General features: G+C 43.5%; 1 protein-coding gene across 8 annotated transcripts in view; it reads left to right on the top strand.

Annotated features, from left to right (window-relative positions):
- FAM228B (family with sequence similarity 228 member B) overlaps window positions 1-17,368 on the top strand; it is a 41,249-nt gene extending 23,881 nt beyond the window's left edge. For 3 of the 8 annotated variants that reach the window (XM_032293967.1, XM_032293972.1, XM_032293973.1), the window contains 4 exons: window positions 9,713-9,817; window positions 12,057-12,200; window positions 15,366-15,422; window positions 17,087-17,368. In XM_032293967.1, coding sequence (XP_032149858.1) covers window positions 9,713-9,817; window positions 12,057-12,200; window positions 15,366-15,422; window positions 17,087-17,093 — 313 coding nt within the window. In that variant the 3' untranslated portion in view covers window positions 17,094-17,368. Of the gene's footprint in view, window positions 1-9,712; window positions 9,818-12,056; window positions 12,201-15,365; window positions 15,423-17,086 lie in introns of those variants that run through there. The other 5 variants (XR_004273679.1, XM_032293969.1, XM_032293970.1 and 2 more) reach the window with 4 other exon arrangements.
- The last annotated feature ends 2,609 nt before the right edge of the window (window positions 17,369-19,977 follow it).

The raw sequence follows: 19,977 nt of genomic DNA, 5'->3' as shown, positions 1-19,977 counted from the left end.
AAAGTTTTTTTCTGTCGGCACTCTATTTCTTTATTTTATAAATTTTTTTTTTGAGACACAGTCTCACTCTGTCACCCAGGCTGGAGTGCAGTGGCATAATCTCAACTCACTGCAACCTCTGCCTCCCAGGTCCCAGTGATTCTTGTGCCTCAGCCTCCTCAGTTGCTGCAATTATAGCTGTGCACCACTACACCCGCTAATTTTTGTATTTTTAGTAGAGATGGCGTTTCTCCATATTGGCCAGGCTGGTCTTGAACCCCTGACCTCAAGTGATCCACCTGCTTCAGCCTCCCAAAACGCTGGGATTACAGGGATGAGCCACCATGTCTGGCCATGTCAGCACTTTAAGTATGTCTTGTCACTCTCTCCTGGCCTGCAAGGTTTTCACTGAAAAGTCTGCCACCAGACGTATTGGAGCTCCATTGTATGTTTATTTGTTTCTTCCTCTTGCTGCTTTTAGGGTCCTTTCTTTATTCTTGATCTTTAGGAGTTTGATTATTAAATGTCTAGAGGTAGTCTTCTTTGGGTTAAATCTGCTTGGTGTTCTATAACTTTCTTCTACTGGAATATAGATATCTTTCTCTAGGTTTAGGAAGTTCTCTGTTATTATCTCTTTGAATAAACTTTCTACTTCTATCTCCATCTCCTCTGTAAGGCCAGTAACTCTTAGATTTGTACTTTTGAGACTATTTTCTGGTCTTCCAGATGTGCTTCATTGTTTTTTATTCTTTTTTCTTTTGTCTCCTCTGAGTGTCTATTTTCAAATAGCCTGTCTTCAAGCTCACTAATATTTTTTTCTGTTTGATCAATTCTGCTATTAAAAGACTCTGATATATTCTTCAGCATGGCAGTTGCATTTTTCAACTCGAGAATTTCTGCTTGATTCTTTGTTTTTTTTTTTTTTTTTTTTTTTGAGACAGAGTCTTGCTCTGTTGCCTAGGCTGGAGTGCAGTGGTGTGATCTCGACTTACTGCAACCTCTGCCTCTTGGGTTCAAGTGATTCTCATCCCTCAGCCTCCCGAGTACGGTAGCTGGAATTACAGGCACCCGCCACCACACCTGGATAATTTTTTGTATTTTTAGTAAAGATGGGGTTTCACCATGTTGGCCAGCTTGGTCTCGAACTCTTGACATCAGGTGATCCACCTGCCTTGGCCTTCCAAAGTTCTGGGATTACAAGCATGAGCCACTGAGTCCAGCCTCATTATGAGACTTTTTTGCAATTTTTTTTTTTTTTTTTTTTGACAAAGTCTCACTCTGTCACCAGGCTGGAATGCAGTGGTGCAATCTTGGCTCATTGCAATCTTTGCCTCCTGGGTTCAAGCGATTCCCTGCCTCAGCCTCCCGAGTAGCTGGGACTTACAGGGGTGCACCATCACGCCCAGCTAATTTTTAATATTTTAGTAGAGATAGGATTTCACCATGTTGGCCAGGATGGTCTCGATCTCACCTCATGATCCGCCTACCTTGGCCGTCCAAAGTGTTGGGATTACAGGCGTCAGCCACCGTGCCTGGCTGTGATTTTTTTTTTTTTTTTTAGCTCATTAGCTATCATTAGTGGTAGTGTATTTTATGTGTTTCTTTGCGGCCCAAGACAATTCTTTTTTTTTTTTTTTTTTTTTTTGAGACAGAGTCTTGCTCTATCTCCCAGGTTGGTGTGCGGTGGCACTATCTCAGCTCACTGCAACCTCCGCCTCCCAGGTTCGAGAGATTCTCCTGCCTCAGCACCTCCACACCCCCGCCTGAGTTAGGTGGGATTACAGGATTACAGGCATGCACCATCATGCCTGGCTAATTTTTTGTATTTGTATTTTTATTTTTTGAGACAGAGTCTCACTCTGTCAGCCAGGCTGGAGTGCAGTGGCATGATCTCAGCTCATTGAAATCTTTGTCTCCTGGGGTCAAGCAATTCTCCTGTCTCAGCCTCCTGAGTAGCTGGGATTACAGGCATGTGCCACAGCAGCAGGCTAACTTTTGCGTTTTTAGTGGAGATGGGGTTTCACCATGTTGGCCAGGCCAGTCTAGAACTCCTAACCTCATGTGATCCACCCGCCTTGGCCTACCAAAGTGCTGGGATTACAGGCATGAGCCACCATGCCCAGCCAATTATTTGTAATTATTTTAATTTCTTTGTTAAATTTATATGATAGGAATATTTGAAATTCCTTCTCTGTGTTATCATGAATTTCTTTGAGTTTCTTCAGAACTGCTATTTTGAATTCTCTGTTTGAGAGGTCATGTATGTCTGTTTCTCCAGGATTGGTCCCTGGGGCCTTGTTCAGTTCATTTGATATGCCTATATTTTCCTGGATGGTGTTGATGCTTACAGATATTTGTCAGTGTCTGAGCATTGAAGAGTTAGGTAATGTAGTCTTCACAGTCTGGGCTTGTCCTTCTTGGGAAGGCTTTTCAGATATTTGAGGGGATTTGGGCCCCAAGCCCAATAATACTGCGGTTTTTGAAGACTCATAGAGGTATTGCCTTGGTAGACTTTGATAAGATCCAGAAGAGTTATCTGGTTCCTAGGCAGAGACCCCTGACATTTCCCCCAACCTTCTCCTAAACAAGCAGAGTCTCTTTCTCTGTGCTGAGCCACCTGGAGCTGGGGGTGTCATGATGCAAGCACCCCTGTGACCACCATCACTGGTGCTGCATTGGGTCAGACCTGAAGACAGTACAGCACCAGGTCTTGCACAAGGCCCTTCCCTTCAGGGGGGTGAGTTCCCCCAGGTCCTGGGCAGAGATGCTGTCTGGGAGCCAGGGCTTGAGTGAAAATACCTTAGTTTACCTAATGTTCTTTCCTACTGCAGCTAAGCTGGCATTCCTACTAAAATACAAAACCCTTTCCACTCTTGCCTCTCCTTTCCAAAGGCAGGGGATCGTCTCCCTGTGGCCACCACCACCACTGGTCTATGGGGATTCTGCCAGGTCACCACTGATGTTTACTTAAAGCCCAAGAGCTCTTCTTTCAGCTTGTGAATGCTACCAGGCCCGGGACTCACGCTTCAGGGCTCTGGGCTCCCCATTTGGTCTAGGGCAGGTCCACAAATGCTGTCCAAGAGCCCAGGCCCAGACTCAGGGACCTAAAAAGCCTGCTTGTTGCACTATCCTACTATGACTGAGCTGGTACCTAAGGTACAAAACAAAGTTCCCTTTTCTCTTTCCTTTGTTTTTCTCGAATAGAAGGAGTCTTTCACCATTGCCACCACAGCTGGGAATGTGCTGGGTCACTACTAAAGCCAGCACATCTCAGAGCCCAGGGCTCATGGTGGACTCCCTGAGTATCGGTGCTGCTGGTTTTTCAAGGCCCAAGGGCTCTTTAGTCAGCAGATGATGAATCCTGCCAGGGTTGGGTCCTTCCCTTCAAGGCAGCAGATTCTCTTTTGACCCAGGATGTGTCTAGAAATGTCGTCCCAGAGGTAGGGCCTGGAATGGGGACCCAGGACTCTATCTGCTATCCTATCCTACTATGGCTGAGCTGGTATCCAAGATGCAGGAAAAAGTCCTCTTTACTCTTCACTCTCCTCCCTTCAAGCAGAAGGAAGGTGGCACCTTTGGAGTTGCTGCAGGCTGCACTGCCTGAGGTTGTGGGAGGGATGGTGCAAGCACTCCCTCAGCCATGCCAGCTGGTGTCTCCCTAGATCACATGCCAAACCAGTTTTCTGGCTCTGAGCTCAGCCCAGTACCAGGTATTGCCTAGGAATTACAGTCCCTGTTCCTAGACTGCCTTTCAAGTTTACCTAGGAGCCCAGGGTACTTCAGCCCACAATGGTGAGGCTTGTGGGGAAACTCAAGTTCCAATCACTGGGATGGGCACTTGCCCTCTGGCTAAGGCTGGTCCAAATGTTCGCTTCCTGCATGGGTGCTGGCTGAGCCCAGCATGGCTTTATTCTCTGTTGTGACAGAGCAGAACCAAATTCAACGTAAGTCCCCTAGTCACTGGGCTCACCCTCCCCAAATGCACAAATTCTCTGTAACACATGGCCGTGACTGGGGAATAGGAGAGGGGTGGCATCAGTGATTCAAGACTGTCCCTCCTGCCCTCCTCAATGCCTCTTTTAGTGATATGAAGTTAAAATGAGGTACTGTGATTGCTCACCTGATTTTTCGTTCTTGTGGTGGTGCTTTTCTGTGTGCAGAAAGATATTCAAATTTGTTTTAGCAGGGAGAATAAAGGGTGTGGGCTTCTATTCTTCCATCTTGCTCTACCCCCAGCATCTTTTCATATACTTCTCTGCCATGTGCTATTTTAATGTGTCTGCCATCTGTATATCTTCTTTGGTGAGCTGTCTGTTGTTCAGATGATTTGATCATTTTAAAAATGGGTTGTTTGTTTTCTTATTGTTAAGTGTTGAGTTCTTTGTATATTTTGGATATAAGTCCCTTATCAGGTATATATTTTGCAAATAGTTTATCCCAGTCTATGGGCTTGTCTTTTTATTCTCGTAACAATGTCTTTTGCAGAGCACACATTTTAAATTTTAATGAAGTCCAGCTAATCACCATTTTTGTTTCTTTTTTTTTTATCTGAGCATGAGAGCACCAGAGGAGAAAGAGAGGAAGCCACCTTTTTCTCTCATGTTCTACCAAAGGCGAAACAGTTTTTGTGTCCTGCCTCTCGTAGGAGGGACTTGTCTTTGTTTGGAATTTAGTTTACTTCTTTGCCTTGAGACCTTATGGGCTCAATAAAAGTTGTGTTTTTGTAGATTATCTGACCTTTTTTTGCCCTTGGGGTGAGAGCACCATTATTTCTACAGCATTATTATTTCTATTTTGGGATGCTTTCTAATCCTAAATGGAAGCACAACTAAAATCATTTCGTTAGTTATTTTTTAAAAATGGCCACAAATGGCATTGTGAATGTTACATAAGACAGAAGCCTTAAGACAGAATTCTGAAAGAATGGCTGTTACTTTATTTCTTTATCTACTTTGAGCATCATAATCCTAGCTCTAACCATTGAATAGGGTCCACTCAAATCAGAAGTCTATTTACAATAGATTTAACTCTGATCATGTATTAAGATGATATTTAGAATATTGATTTATAGTGAGCAATTAATGGGCATACAGTGAATTCCAGTCACGCTGTTTGTTTTCACCCTTATTAAGGTGCTGGTGGTGACTAATGTAAGGTAAGGAAAAGCTAAGGAAAATATCCTCTTTAGATGATTGTCAGATTCTCTTCTGCGACCTCATACTTCTCTAGCCTGATGGGGGCTGGCATGTTTGGGGGTGACTGGCTTTTTATATGAGCACCGTTACCGAATCTTAGTCTTTACACACTAAGCAGGTGTGTGCCTCTTAATCTGTCTTTTTCTCATTCCTTTGTCGCCACTGAACTCGGGATACCCATGGGTGATATAGGGCTGGTTCCCTACATTCTGGTGCCCAATGTGGGGCTCATGGATCCCTGCATTCTGGCACCCAACGTGTAGGACTCATGGATTCCCTACACACTACTTTTGCTGAAGCCCAAAGGTTATGATAGGTTGTGTCACTATTATCCTTCAGTCCAAAGAATTTTTAAATTTCCATCTTGATTTCATTATTGACTCAATGATGATTCAGTTGATAGGTACTATTACACAGATGACTTAAGTACCTTGTCAATTTTACAGTAGTATTTTTTAGCTTTGGCTTTATATCGGAATATCCTGGAAAGTTAAGAAAAAAATTCTGGCCGGGCATGGTGGCTCATGCCTGTAATTCCAGCACTTTGGGAGGCCAAGATGGGTGCATCATCTGAGGTCAGGAGTTTGAGACCAGCCTGGCAAACATGGTGAAAGCCTGTCTCTACTAAAAATACAAAAATTAGCTGGGCATGGTGGTGCACACCTATAATCCCAGCTACTCAGGAGGCTGGGGCAGGAAAATCACTTGAACTTGGGAGGTGGAGATGCAGTAAGCCAAGATCATGCCACTGCACTCTAGCCTGGGCAACAGAGTGAGACTCTGTCTCTAAATCAATCAATCAATAAATAAAACTCAGATAGCCAAGCCATACCCTAGACAAATGAAGTCAGAATCTCTGAGCGTGGGACCTAGAAATGAGTCTTTTTTAAAGATCCTCAGATGATTCCAATACACACCAGGTTGAAACCACTTATTTATAGCCATATAGCCATAATGTGGTAGACTCAGAAACTGAACTCAGGTCTCTGACTCCATAGTCTACATTCTGAAACACAGTGCCAAACTTTCCCTTATGTTGCATGGCGCTACTGGGGTGAAATGTGGCATGTCATGTTACTGCCCAACTTAATGTCTTTAGTGATTCCTGTGTCCCTCTGTTAAATGTGATCTCTTTAGTATGACATGAGATTGGGCTGATTTTTCTCTACCTTCTACTCTGTACTCCAACAATACCAGGTCTTCCACAACTACCTAAATAAATGGTATTCTTCACACATCTGTGCCTTTGCACAAGCTGGGCTTTCTCTCTAACCCTCATTTTTTTGGGGGAAAACATTGTTTCCAAGACTCTATTAAAATGCCACTTAAAAAATTCCTCTCTGAAGTCATTCCAAACCACCTCCTTATACTAGGCTGCACAGAGTAGTCTCTCTTTTGTCCCACCATGTACTTTTTCATGGATCACACAGTTTGCACCTGTTTACTTGTTTGTCTAATGAATGAATGGAAGACCAGTCATTGATTAAGTCTGTGAATCTAGGTGGCAGCCATTTTGCAAAGAATCTTCAATGCTAGCTAACGAGTTGGGAGTTTATCATGTAGGGAATGGGGAGTCAGGATTGCTGAGGAGGGAGTGAGATGCTGGAGACGATGTTTTTAGAAACTTTAATCTGACATGGGAGGTATATGACAGTTTGGATATAGGATAGGACTGGAGGCTGGAGATCACTGAAGAATTTTTTTAAAAAAATAAGAATCCACATTTGTGGCAATAAGAGTCTTAGGATGGTGGCAAGAGAAATGAAACAAAGAAATTGATATGATGACACAAAGGAATTCTAGATTTTGGTGACTACATTTGGAAGGCCAGGGAGAACTGAGAGTCAGAGAGGAGTTCAAAGTTTTGAGAATTGTTATTGTATGTATTAGTTTACTGGGCTTGCCATTACAAAGTACTACAAACTGAGCACCTTGAAAACAACAGGAATCTATTCTCCACGGTCCTGGAGGCTGGAAGGCTAACATCAAAATATTAGCAGGGCCACTATCTCTGAAGGCTCCCTGTCTCTTTCCTAGCTACTGATGGTTGCAGCAATCCTTGGTGTTCCTCGGTTTATAGCCTTATCTCTGCAGTCTCTATCTCCATTTTCACATCTTCTTCTCTCTGTGTCCAAATTCCCCTCTTCTGATAAGGACACCTGTCAGTGGAATAGGGTCCACCACCCTAGTTCAGTATTACCTCATTTTAACCTGATAATACCTACAAAGATCCTATTTCCAAATAAGGATGCCAGGGATTAGGATTGGAAGATATTTTTCTGGGTACACACAATTCATCCTATAACAGTACATTAATTCATTCATCAAAGAATCATGTATTAAGTTGTAATTGCCTTTAAAGAGTTCACAATCTAATAGAGAAGACATATTTAAACAGATCACTCTATTACAATGTGGTAAACACAATAATGCTGATATGCACATATTATTATGGACACACAAAGAAGAGTCAGCTAGCCTAACAGAAAGCAGACAAAGGTTGAACCTTGGATAAAATTAGAAAAATGAGGAGGAACAACGACAACAGTTTCTTGGGATTTAAATCACTCAGTGCTTTGTTTTATAATTTTATTAATTTAACAAATGATCTCTAGTTTGGGTACATCCAAAGGGAAACATCCCATCTGAAGTTACCAATAGGAGTTCTGTACAGTTATGTAGCAGATATAGATATGGGAGACAGCTACAAAGAGGAAAGAATTTAATATGTATCCTGTCCCTCCTTCCATTTTATACCAAATTTCTGGGACCATTTTCTTTTTTTCTGAAGTTCAGCCTTTAAAATTCAATTTTTGTTTACCTTTAAAGATAATTTGATGAGCACACAATTCTAGGTTGACATTTATTTCTCTTAATGTTTTAAAGACATACTTCTCTCGTTTTTTGGCCTCTATTGTTGTTTTTGAAAAGTCTGCTGTCATTCTGATTGTCCTTTTTCTGTGGCTGCTATGAAGATCTTCTCTTTGCCTTTAGGTGTCCTGCATTCTCACTGCTGGTGTCTGGGTATGGGTTTTGTTTTTTGGTTGTTGTTGTTTTGATTTGTCATTCAGACTAGAGTGCAGTGGCGTGATCTTGGCTGACTGCAGCCTCTACCTCCTGGGCTCAGGCAATCACCACTTCTCACCTCCCCAAGCAGATGGAACTACAGGCATGCACCACCACACCTGGCTAATTTTTGTATTTTCAGTAGAGATGAGGTTTCACCATGTTGTCCAGGCTGGTCTCGATCTCCTGGACTCAAGCAATCTGCCCACCTCAGCCTCCCAAAGTCCTGGGATTACAAACGTGAGTCACCACATCTGGCTGGATTTCTTTTTATTTAACCTACTGGTATATATGTTGTGCTTCCTGGATCTCTGTATTCATGTTTATCATCAGTTCAGGAAAATATACAGCAATTATCATTTTAAACATAGCTTTTTCTTCATTCTTTGCATTCTGCTTCTGGGCTCAGATTAGATATATTAGGCCTTATTATTATCTTAATATCTTTTTATATATTCTTCATATTTTCCATTTCCCTTGGTAATTTCTTTGTATATATTTTCCAGTGTGCTAATTCTTTCTTCACTGTGTTTAATATTAAGATTCTAATTTCTTAAATTTCCTTTTCCCCCCAGTATGCTTGTTCATTCCCAATAGGCCCTTAGTGCTTTCTTATCTTGGTGATTGGATCATTTTCTTCTTGAAGCATTTCACACATTGCTATACTACATTCTATGTCTTCTTTGTGCCAGCAAAATGTATGTTCTACACAGGGCCAGTATCACCCTTCCAGTCAATCCTTGCATGGGTGCAAGATTGGAAGACTCTAAGGTACCTGTCTGCCACCCCATGGCAAGGGACCGGGAAATGGAATGTTTGGATTTTCTCTGGAGAAAAGCATTTTACATAATGCTTATAAACAGCACAATCTCTGTGGCTTCTTTTTTCTTTGGAGTTTAAGCTCTTGTGGATAGGGAGTACTTTAAAGTTTGCTTAGCTGATTCTTGCTTCTCAGTAAATAGTAAATCAATCTCCATCATGGTTTCAGAAACTCTAAAACAACTAATTTCATCCAAGAATGTATACCAGTTTGGAGAATGATGTTTGGGTCTCTATATTTAGCAGTCAATGTATAATAATAATTCCTATATAAATGTGAGTTAGTATTGTTTTCAAAACATTCTCATACCACAAGGTGTGGTGGCTCATGCCTATAATCTCAGCACTTTGGGAGGCCAAGGCAGGAGGATCACTTGAGGCCAGGAGTTTGAGACCAGCCTGGGCAACATGTCAAGACCCCATCTCTACAAAAAATAAAAATAAATACCTTGGCATGGTGGTGCATGCCTGTAGTCCCAGCTACTTAGGAAGGCGGCTGAAGTGGGAGGGATCTCTTAAGCCCAGGAGATTGAGGCTGCAGTGAGCTGTGATTACAACCACTGCACTGCAACCTGAGTGAGAGAGATCCTGTCTCAAAAAACAACAGCAAAAAAGAACAAAAAAACCTTCTCACACTTGTTATCTTGTTAAAGGTTAAAGGTGAAAGTGAATTTTAACGACTGTAGTTTTGATTTGAAACCCTTGGCAAGAACTCCTCTTCTGGAATCCCAGGAAGAAGGAAAAACAGTTATTTACACGTAAGTCTGCTCTTCCATAGCTTTGCTCTTCTTTCACTAAGATGTTAGGCTGAGCTGCCACCCCCTGCCGTCCTTTCACGTTGCTGAGACAGTACTGAGGCACACACCAGGTTGCATGGCGGCAGGACACCGGGCATCTCCCACCACTGTGTCTGGTGAGGTGGCAACACTCCCCAGGCTTTTCTGGTCTGAAAGAACAAGTAGCTAACACAGAAATAACAAGCGCAGAAATGGAAAAAAAATGTTAACAACTTGTACTAAAGCTAAAAGGGTAGGAGATTTAAAATTGAATTGGAGTAGTATAAATGGAGTTTGGGACTGGTTTTGGTGGGTAGTAGTATTACAATATTGTGCCCAGAGTGCAAAGACGCTATAAACAGAGAAGTGGTACATACTATCAAATACTAAGCATGTAATGTGGGGAATCATCTCAGCTAACTAGTTATAGAATTAAAAGTAAGAGATGTCTCTACATAAGTACGTAACTTGTAACTATCTGGTTAAAAGTAGTGCTGTCCCTCAGATATTGCTGGAGGGAGTGTATAATGGTGCAGCAACTTTGGAAAACAGCATGGCAGTCTCTCAAGATGTTAAACATTAAATTATTATGTGACCTAGTAATTCCACTCCTGGGTTTCTACTCAGGAGTAATGAAAACATATATCCACATAGAGGCTAGGACATGGATGTTCATAGCATAATTATTCAGAACAACCAAAAAAGCAGAAACAACCCAAATGTCTATCAACTGATGAATGGATAAACAAGATGTGGTATATCCATACAGTGGAATATTACTTGGCAACTGTAAGGAAAGAAATGCTGATACATGCTGCAACATAGACAAACTTCAAAACCATTGTACACTGTGAAGGGAAGCCAATAACAAAAGCCTATAGTATTTTTTTTTTATAGACAGTGTTCAGAAAAGGCAAATCTATAAAGACAGAAGGTAGATAGTAGTTGCCTTGGGCTGGGGATGGGAGTGGAGAGTGACTTAATGAGCATGGGGCCTTGGGGTTGATGAAAATGTTTTAAAATAAGATTGTGGTGGTGGTTGCATAACTCGGTAAATATACTGAAAACCATTGACTTGTATACTCAGAATGAGTGAATTTTATGGCATATAAATTATACCTTATTAAAACTGTTGATAACAATAAAAAAAGAACCTAGGAAGGTAGAAGAAAAATGAGCTTATATGACTATTTCTAGGAGATCAGCCTTCAATTCTCTGTTTCTAAAAAGTGCCCAAAGTAAGCTGCAGTAGTTCCCTTTTACTGAACAGCTCGGAATTTGTTGAATAAATACAGTGTGGCAGAAGCTGGAGGGCTTTTGGAGATGCTGGTATGACCAGCAGAGAGAATGACTAATTGTCTCCTGAAGACCTGGGAGCTGGGTGATGGCTGGGGTGGGCACTGGCCAACATGGGCTTACTGTCCTTGAGGTGTAGTTTAACCATTTGCTGGGGTGTCTCTTGAATAGGAGCCACAATTGAGGGAAAAATGGAAGTGTCCAAACTAAGCCCTATTCCCTTGGTAGCTGAAGGCCTTAAAAGATAGAATGATTGATTGAAAAAATAGAATTGAGAATCATTCTTATATATTAGGGTCCAAAGGAGTAAGTTCCTTTGCAATTCCTAATTGCCAGAGTCTCAAATAAACCTGCTTGGGTAAGATTTTAGGATAATCAGCATCTTAATTCTATTTAATTTTGATAAATGATATAAAAAGAGAGATTTTTTTCTCAAATACACCTTCTAGCAGAGCAAGACCCACATGTGAAGGAGAATATCGCATTGCGGGAGTAATGGGGGCTTATGTTTTAGACTAGAGGCTTAAGTCTAGACTCCCTCTGGAAGAAGGAGGAAGACTGGATTCTCTTCTGTGAATAAGGGTAGCATTGCAATTCTGGCAGCAGGGGTGGAAAAGTCATATTTGTCTTTGGCAGAGTTAGATCTTCTCAGGGAAGGCAAACTGGATAACCCTGTGAGGGGTCATTCACTCCAAAGGACCCAAAGCTGTTTGATTCAGCAGCACAGAGGTTGCAGACGAAACTATGACTACAGCAAGACAATACTATTTATTTGGGTTTATTTTCACAAAAAAAGTATATGTTTATTTTCACAAAAATACATAAATTCACATAGAACTCATCAACTTCAAATTTAAATAAAAGTAAGTGCTACAATTGAGTTGAGAGTTAAGAGAATTCCTTCCTTTCTGGTTCCTTCCTGCAGAAACAAAGGGTCATCCTGTCTAGAAAAAGAACCGTTGTGTTATCAAAAGGCAAAGAATCCAAGTGCCAAAGAGGCCACCTCTGAAGGGCATTTTTCGTCCTTGAGCTTCAGCCAGGAGGGGAAACGGAAGGAAGAGCAGGATGGGTAAGAGCTGGGGCCGTCCCATTTCGTAATACATAAGGTGGCAATCGCCGATACCAAAACCTGAGCACCTGGGAATTCTCTCTGTATGGCAGGCTTCCAAGAAGAGAGGAGGTAGTGGGGGATAGGTTAGAAGCAGCTGAGGGGCAGGTGCCCTTTATTCAGAGGGAACAGAGAGAGCTGCCTGGGCCCCCTGGTGGAGCCACGTGATGGGAGTGCCCCTGGTGGGTAGGCCACGCTGTCCAGGATTTCCCTAGCTCCTCTCTCGTTCCACCATCTCCACCCTGTCTCTACCATTTACCACTTGGCATAGCCAAGCCAGGCCCCACATTTTGTTCCCCTTAAGGCAGTCGAGTTAGGTAGAACATTTTCAAAAGGACCAATACTAAATGAAAGTAGTAAAATTTAACAAGTGAAAGCCCCATATGGAGAGATTTCCAGCAGCAGAGAGGAGCACCTGCGCTTCCCGCACTCGGCACCTGTGACTCCTGATTGCATTAGGGCTGAGCAAGGGCTTGTTCTCTGTGGACTCTGGATTAGGCCCTGTGACTGGTAGAAAGAATCTGGGAGAAAACTCAGGAATGAGAATGGAGAAAGAGAGATTCAGACCAAAATTACTAGAAAGCCTTGGAAGTAAAGGAGGAAAATCAAACTGGGGAACCAGAAAACCCCCAGACCAGTTAATTAAAACCTCGAGTAACTAGGAGATCCAGAGTTTCCTAAATGAATGGGAATTTCTTGCATTTGAAGAGCTGAGAATAATAATCATGAATCATTCAGAGGAATTGCCCAGTGTCTCAAGCGGAGGGGCATAAAGAAGAGCTGGCACCGATGTCTTCGGCTGACAAGTTTGCAGGGCTCATACTGGACTCCTAAATAGGCCAACTCAAGGCCAAGGAGCAACCCTGGCCCTATCCTTACAGAGAGGCCCTACACAGCTTTCTGGGATACAGATAAAAGGTTGATGCCTTTTCAGGTCCTCTCTGTGCAGACGTGATCATCCCCCCAACTCCTGAGTATCAGCCCCTGTCTATTATTGGTCCCCCATGTGATCTCCAAGAAGGATTTTCGGGTGTCAGACAAGAGCCCTCCACAGTAAGCTCCGTGTCTATTGTCTGCCGTTGTCTGCGGATCCACCAACCCCTAGCAGCAGCCGTCAACCTCTTCTGACCCTGATCTAGATTCTGAACCTAAAGACATTTAGAACTTGGATTCTTGGTTCTGTCTGAATGACCATGCAAGAGGACAACTGTATACCCTGATGCATGACTCCTTCCTCTGCCAGCCCAACATAATGAAAATAAAATGTGCAGTAAATGAAGAAAAAAAGCCCCAACATTTAAAATGTAAAGTTTATAGAAATATAGGTATTGGGCCAGGTGCCAATGGCTTGTGCCTGTAATCCCAGCACTTTGGGAGGCTGAGGCAGGCGAATCACCTGAGGTCAGGAGTTCAAGACCAGCCTGACCAACATGGAGAAACCCCATCTCTACCAAAAATACAAAGTTAGCCTGGTGTGGTGGCACATGCCTGTTACCTCAGCTACTCGGGAGGCTGAGGCAGGAGAATCACTTGAGCCGGGGAGGCGGAGGTTGCGGTGAGCCAAGATCACACCATTGCACTTCAGTCTGGGCAACAAGAGCAAAACTCTGTATGGAAAAAAAAAAAAAAAAAGAAAGAAAAAAGAAATGTAGGTGTTTACAGAGCACAGATTTCTCATCCTAAGGTAATGATAGTTAAACTTGGTGGCCATTTGACTGAGCTAGCCCAGCCTACCCTTCCTGGGTCTAAGTGGATCTCCCTCCAGTTCTCCCATCCAGAGTCAGCCTTTTAGGCGTGTATTCTAGAGTCACAGTGTTCCTCCCCACTCCCAGTTACAAACCAGCATGTGAATGTCCTGTCTTCTGAGAATCCTTCAATCTTGCCACCTTCCTTTCTGACTGTCTCTCCATTTCCCCACTCCTATCTCTAAAGGATAAGGGTGCTACTTTTTTACGCATGAAAATGTATTAACCTTTTCTTTTGTGTTTTTAGCTCCGTTTACTGCCATGTTTTGGTATTCTCCCATGTGCTTATTTGCTTGCTTCCTCAAAATTTTAACACGCGCCAACTCTGAGCCAGGCAGTGTTTGAGGGGCTGGAGACACGGTGGGAAACAAAACAGAGAAGGCTCCAATTTCCTGGAGCTTACATTTTGACTGGGAAATAGACCATAGTCAACTACATAATCATATAACATCACGTGAGTTAGTAATAAGTGCATTGAGGAAAACAGAGCAGGCGGAGGGGGTGAGGACGGATGAGGGGGACTGTTTTAGGTGGAGAAGTCAGAGGAGACTTCCCCTCTGAGATGATGTTTGTGCAGCAGCCTGAGGCTCCCAGGGAGTGAGACATGCAGAGACCTGGGGGAAGAGTGTTGTGCAGATGGCTGGGCCCAGGCAAAAGCCTGAGATGGGGGTGAGGCTGGTGTGTTCAGGAAACAGCAAGAAAAAGTGGGAGTCTGAAGATGGTGAGCGCCAAGACAGGGTGGGAGGTGAGGCTGGAGCAGAGGCAGGAGCCAGGCAGGTGGGGGTTACAGGTCTGGAGAGGGAGTTAGAATAAAATCCAAAGTGTAAGGGGAAGCCAGGTGGAGGTTTGGTGTAGGGGAGAAACAATATCTAATCTACATTGTACAAAGAAGAACATGGCTGCTGCACAGACAACTGCGGATGCTGGAGCCAAGGCAGGGCCGTCAGGCAGTGAGGGCTCCAGACTCCAGCACAGGCAGAGAGGAGCTGTCAGAGCTCGTTCATCAGCGTGGAAGTGGGTGAAAGCGAGAAATCAGTGCGGAAGGGCCAGGATGGATTGTGGTCCTAGTCACTGACATAGGGAGGTCTGGGAGGAAAGCAGGTTTGCAGGGAGAGAAGCGCAAAAGTGAAGAATAATCATGTTTGGGGCTGATTCCATTGCAACCATTACAACACAGGAGGAGGATTCGTAGGGTGTGATTTTCCAGCAACTGAACTCTTCCCCTCACTGTCCATTTAAGCCTGTTCTGTTGGGGTTAGTTCTTCCCCTGCCCTGGGCATTCTCAGATAATAAAAAGCCTCTGGTTATGAAGAGTCTGTTCAGTAACTAACATGGTCAGGCTGGTATAATATAATGACCAACGCTTCAATCTTCATTTAAGGTCCCCTTCCTCCGGTTTGGGGCTACTGAGGCTGGAGCTACAAGAAAGAAAAGGGAGGTAAATGTCTTCTCTCTTTCCCCTGTTACTGTCCTATTCCTTACCGCTGTTTCTTGCCACTGTGATTTCTGATCTCTTCAGAGTCCACAGTGGGAGGGAGGAAAGAGAAGAAATGGATGGGCAGGAAAGTTCTTACCTATTAATTTTATGTTCATCTGTTTTAGTGTAAGGCAGTCTCTGGGCTTGGCAGGGGTTTGAAGCTAATGGTTTCTCTCATGGGGCACTTCCAAGCGATCTTCAAAGAAAATTCCTATTGCTCAGAATTTCTCAATGGATGATTTCTTTTCCAGCTGTTTGCTTAGGACTGTCTCTGGCTCTAAGCATCTGATTGGAACTGCCACTACTTCATTCTTAGGAACATAGCCTCTATCACCCTAAGAGATACTGAGACTAAAATTAGATCAATTTCAGTATCTTCGTATATGCCCATCCCATACCCAAGAGGAGATATGCAGTAGGCAGGTGGATGTACAGGTCTGGAATTCATGGGAGACTGGGGGTGGAGATAGGTGTTTGAGGGTCATCCTCGTATAAATGCTGCCTGAAATCATGTGATCACCTCGGGGTTTCAATGAGAATAGGGCCGAAGGCTAGTCCTGTGGAATGCCAAGATATAGAGGTTGGGGCAAGGAGGCAGAGCTGGTGAAGGAACATGCAGGGAGCGAGAGGCTGGTACGGAAGGAAGAAAAGCAGAAGTGTGTGCTGCTGCAGAGGCCCAGTAGAAGAGGGATTTCAGAAAAGAGGGCACTCTCAGCCACGTGGCAATGCTGCTGAGAGGGAGGTAAAATGACGACTGGGGAGATGTATGCGTAACCACTGATTTTCATCAGAGAGGTTAAGTGGAGCAGCTGGAAGGAAAGCTTGATTACAGTGGGTTCAGGAGTGATGGGGTGAGGCTGTGGAGACAGAATAAGCAACGCTTTTGTGGGGTTTTGCTATAAAGTGGCTGGAGAGGGTAAGGCAAGAGAACATTTTTATCAGCGATATGAATATTATAACATGTATGTTTCCTGATGGGAATGCTCCTGTAGAGAGGGAGATTTAATGATGCTGGAGAGAGAGGGGCATAATAGAAGGGCAGAGTCCTTCCGCAGGTGAGGAGGCAGCACCCTGGACTCAGGTGGACAGGACACTATCCATTGTATGCGAGGGAAGGCCGCATACATGGATGTACGTCAAACTAGCTCAATGGATTTTGCAAAGGAAGATTGTTTCCTTCTGTTTACTCATTTTCTCAATGAAGTGAGATCATCAGCTGTTAGTGAGACACAGAATAGAGATTTAGAGGTTGAAGAGAAAAGGGAAGTAAGGAACCTAGTATTTTCTAAATCACAACAATCCTAGTGGAAATTAGTTCTCCAAACATGTTGCCATCTGAAAGCTGGGACCACAGGTGTTCCCTCAAATCATATCACACATCAGTGATCCACCCCATCTATTTGGCCATATCCCTGAATCTCTAAGTGCTTCTGAATCCAGACAGTGCAAGGAAAGGCTGAGGCAAGAGGCTTGGGGGAGACACTGCCTGTGAAGTGAGTCAGCTGGCTCTGGCAGGACAGGCTTCCAGGGGGATCAGCTTAGCTTAGCTGGGGAACTCTTTCTGCTCTTGCAAGCCCCTCATCCCCATACCACACTCAACTCTTCCCTTTTGTCACCTTCAAAAGGTTTTAGCAACCAAGGAGCACACACCCTGATCCTTGATTGGTGAAAGGATACACAAAATAAGGCTGCTTCAGAGGAAGTTGTCTGCTTGCGGGAGTCAGGGTGAAGGCCAAGGAAGGCACTCAAGAATTGTCGAGTCTCTAAGAAAAAGCATCTGCAACAAACTTCCTTTAATTTTTAAGTTCAGTGTCTGTGATAATTAAGAAATGGCAATACCATGTATTTTCCCCAGATGTTAAGAAATATTGCCGAGTGAACCAATAAAATTAATTATAGCTACCTTACTTAGTGTCCATCTTCATTTATTTGGTTTGTTCCTAAACTAAGGTATGCTCCCTTTGGTCATGCACCCTTCATGGCCACATCCACATATCCTTCCTGGGTTTTTCTAACATTCTTTATAGAAAATTTAAAAATTCATTTGGGGTTGGCCAGGTGAGGTGGCTAACACCTGTAATCCCAGCACTTTGGGGAGGACAAGGCAGGTGGATCAGTCGAGTTCAGGAGTTTGAGATAAACCTGGGCAACATGGCAAAAACCTGTTTCTACTAAAAAATAGAAAAATTAGCCAGGTGTGATGGTGCACACCTGTAATCCCAGCTACTTGGGAGGCTGAGGCATGAGAATTGCTTGAACCCTGGAGGTGGAGGCTGTAGTGAGCTGAGATTGCATCACTGCACTCCAGCCTGGGTGACAGAGCAAGACTTCATCTCAAAAACCAAAAAAATCATTTGGGGTATAATTACTCGCTTGCTGATTCTGATTCTAAACATTGCCCTCTGGCTTATGTTGAGTTTGAATCCTGGTCACAGGAAGACATGGTAGGACACAGAGCACAGGAGAGTGGAATTCTGTTTTCTTTAGGCAAAGGGACACCATGGTAACGTTTTTAAAAGGACTTGGGGGAGTCTGACTTCTTCGGTTCTGTCTGTTCCCCAAGATCCCCCTCTTTCCTAGTCAATGCCCTAGATTTTGTATAAAAGACTGGATGCAATGTTAATCCAACTGGAGTTGCAATTCAGCAACCTACGGGATCAATTTATGACTTGAGGGCCACAGACGGAGTAAAATTTATTAAAAATGGTGGCCCTATATTTTAATGCCTTGCACATTCTGGCATCTGAGCTTTATATTGTCTTACTTTATCCATTTTTCTCTCATTCCATATTTCTCATCCTCCTTAAATTATTCTACCATGACAGTTATCCAGTCTCCCAATGTCTCACCCCCAATCAACATATGGTTCTATGTGAAACTAGATTTTTTTATTTTGAAACGGGCTCGTTCTGTTGCCCAGGGTGGAGTGTAGTGGGATGATCACGGCTCACTGCAGCCTGGACCTCCCAGGCTCAAGCAATTCTCTGCGGTTCAGCCTCCTGAGCAGCTAGGACTATAGGTGCACACCATCATGCCCAGTTACTTTTTGTAGAGATAGGATTTCACCATGTTGCCCAGGCTGATCTCAAACTCCTGGGCTCAAGTGGTCCACTTGCCTCAGCCTCTCAAAGTGCTAGGATTACAAGCGTGAGCCCTTGCACCCGGCTGAAAACTAGATTTTTAAAAGCTTTATACTATGAACAATTTCAGAGAAGTATAGAAAAATAGTGATAATTATATAATGAATCCTTACGTATCTGACATCCAGCTTCAATACTGATTACCTCATGGCCAGTCTTGCTTTGTGTATATGCATACCTGCTTCTTGACCCTAACTGGATGACTTTGAAGCAAATCCCAGATATCGTATCACAAATATAGTTGCCCATTCCACATGGTGAAGAGTAGATGCCTTTCCTTTCCTTGCATTTTGAGATGAATATCAATTCTAAATACCTCACATTTCCTCTGAAGCCTTGTACTATTTCTATATTTAAGATCCTTTGTGTTGTAAGTAGCAAACTAACCACAGCTAACATAAGCACAAATGGAATCCATCGGTCCCTGGTGGTCTGGTGGTTGGGATTAAAAAAAAAAAAAAAAAAAAAGAATCCATTGGAAGAGTGCCAAAGCATCTTAGAGAACCCTGAGAAAAAACTGAATTCCACAGGAAGGGCAGGAACCTTGATAGCACTGGCCCCTGAGAAGTGTACATCTCAGACCCTTCTAAGCTATTGTCATGAACGTGATCACACCTTCCCAAGTGTCCGTTTTGGTTAGAAGTCTAATCCTAGAAGAAAGCTAGGGGAATCTGATCCTAGAGTTGGGTCAGCTGTGCATTCCTTGACCAATTAGCCACAGCCAAGAACAGGGTCGTGTAGGGAGGCGCTGCCATCGAGTCCACCTCTGGCTGGGCATGGTGGCTTACCCCTGTAATCCGAGCACTTTGGGAGGCTGAGACGGGTGGATCACCTGAGGTTAGGAGTTTGAGACTAGCCTGGCCAACATGGCAAAACCCCACCTCTACCGAAAATACAAAAATTTTAGCCAGGTGTTGTGGTGGGTGCCTATAATCCCAGCCACTCCAGAGAGAGAATCGCTTGAACCTGGGAGGTGGAGGTTGCAGTGAGCTGACAACACTGCATTCCAGCCTGGGCAATAGAGTGAGACTCCGTCTCAAAAAAAAAAAAAAAAAAAAGAGTCTCCCTCTGTGAGTGGAGTCAGGGATTTGCCAGAGAGATGGGACCATGCAGGCATCACTAATCCACCATGTGGAGCAAGGAGGGCAGGAATCACTGAAGAAAGCTGAGCCTGAAAAGCCAGGCAGGAATCTTACAGTCATGGTAAGGGGTTTGGAATTTATGGGGAGACCCTGAAGGATTTTATAATACTCTAGTTCTGGCATTTTTTTCCTTTTATATTACCTCATCAGTTAAAACAGAATTCTAGAAATCACATCAGCATGCAGGGATATTGTTACTGCACCTTGACTTTATCTAGAAGGAGAAAAGTTTTG

Source organism: Sapajus apella, unplaced genomic scaffold (genome assembly GCF_009761245.1).
Source record: "Sapajus apella isolate SASKATOON/1434 unplaced genomic scaffold, GSC_monkey_1.0 scaffold31, whole genome shotgun sequence".
NCBI lineage: Eukaryota > Metazoa > Chordata > Mammalia > Primates > Cebidae > Sapajus > Sapajus apella.
Note: the sequence above shows the minus strand (reverse complement) of the source record. Positions and strands in the feature narration are given on the sequence as shown.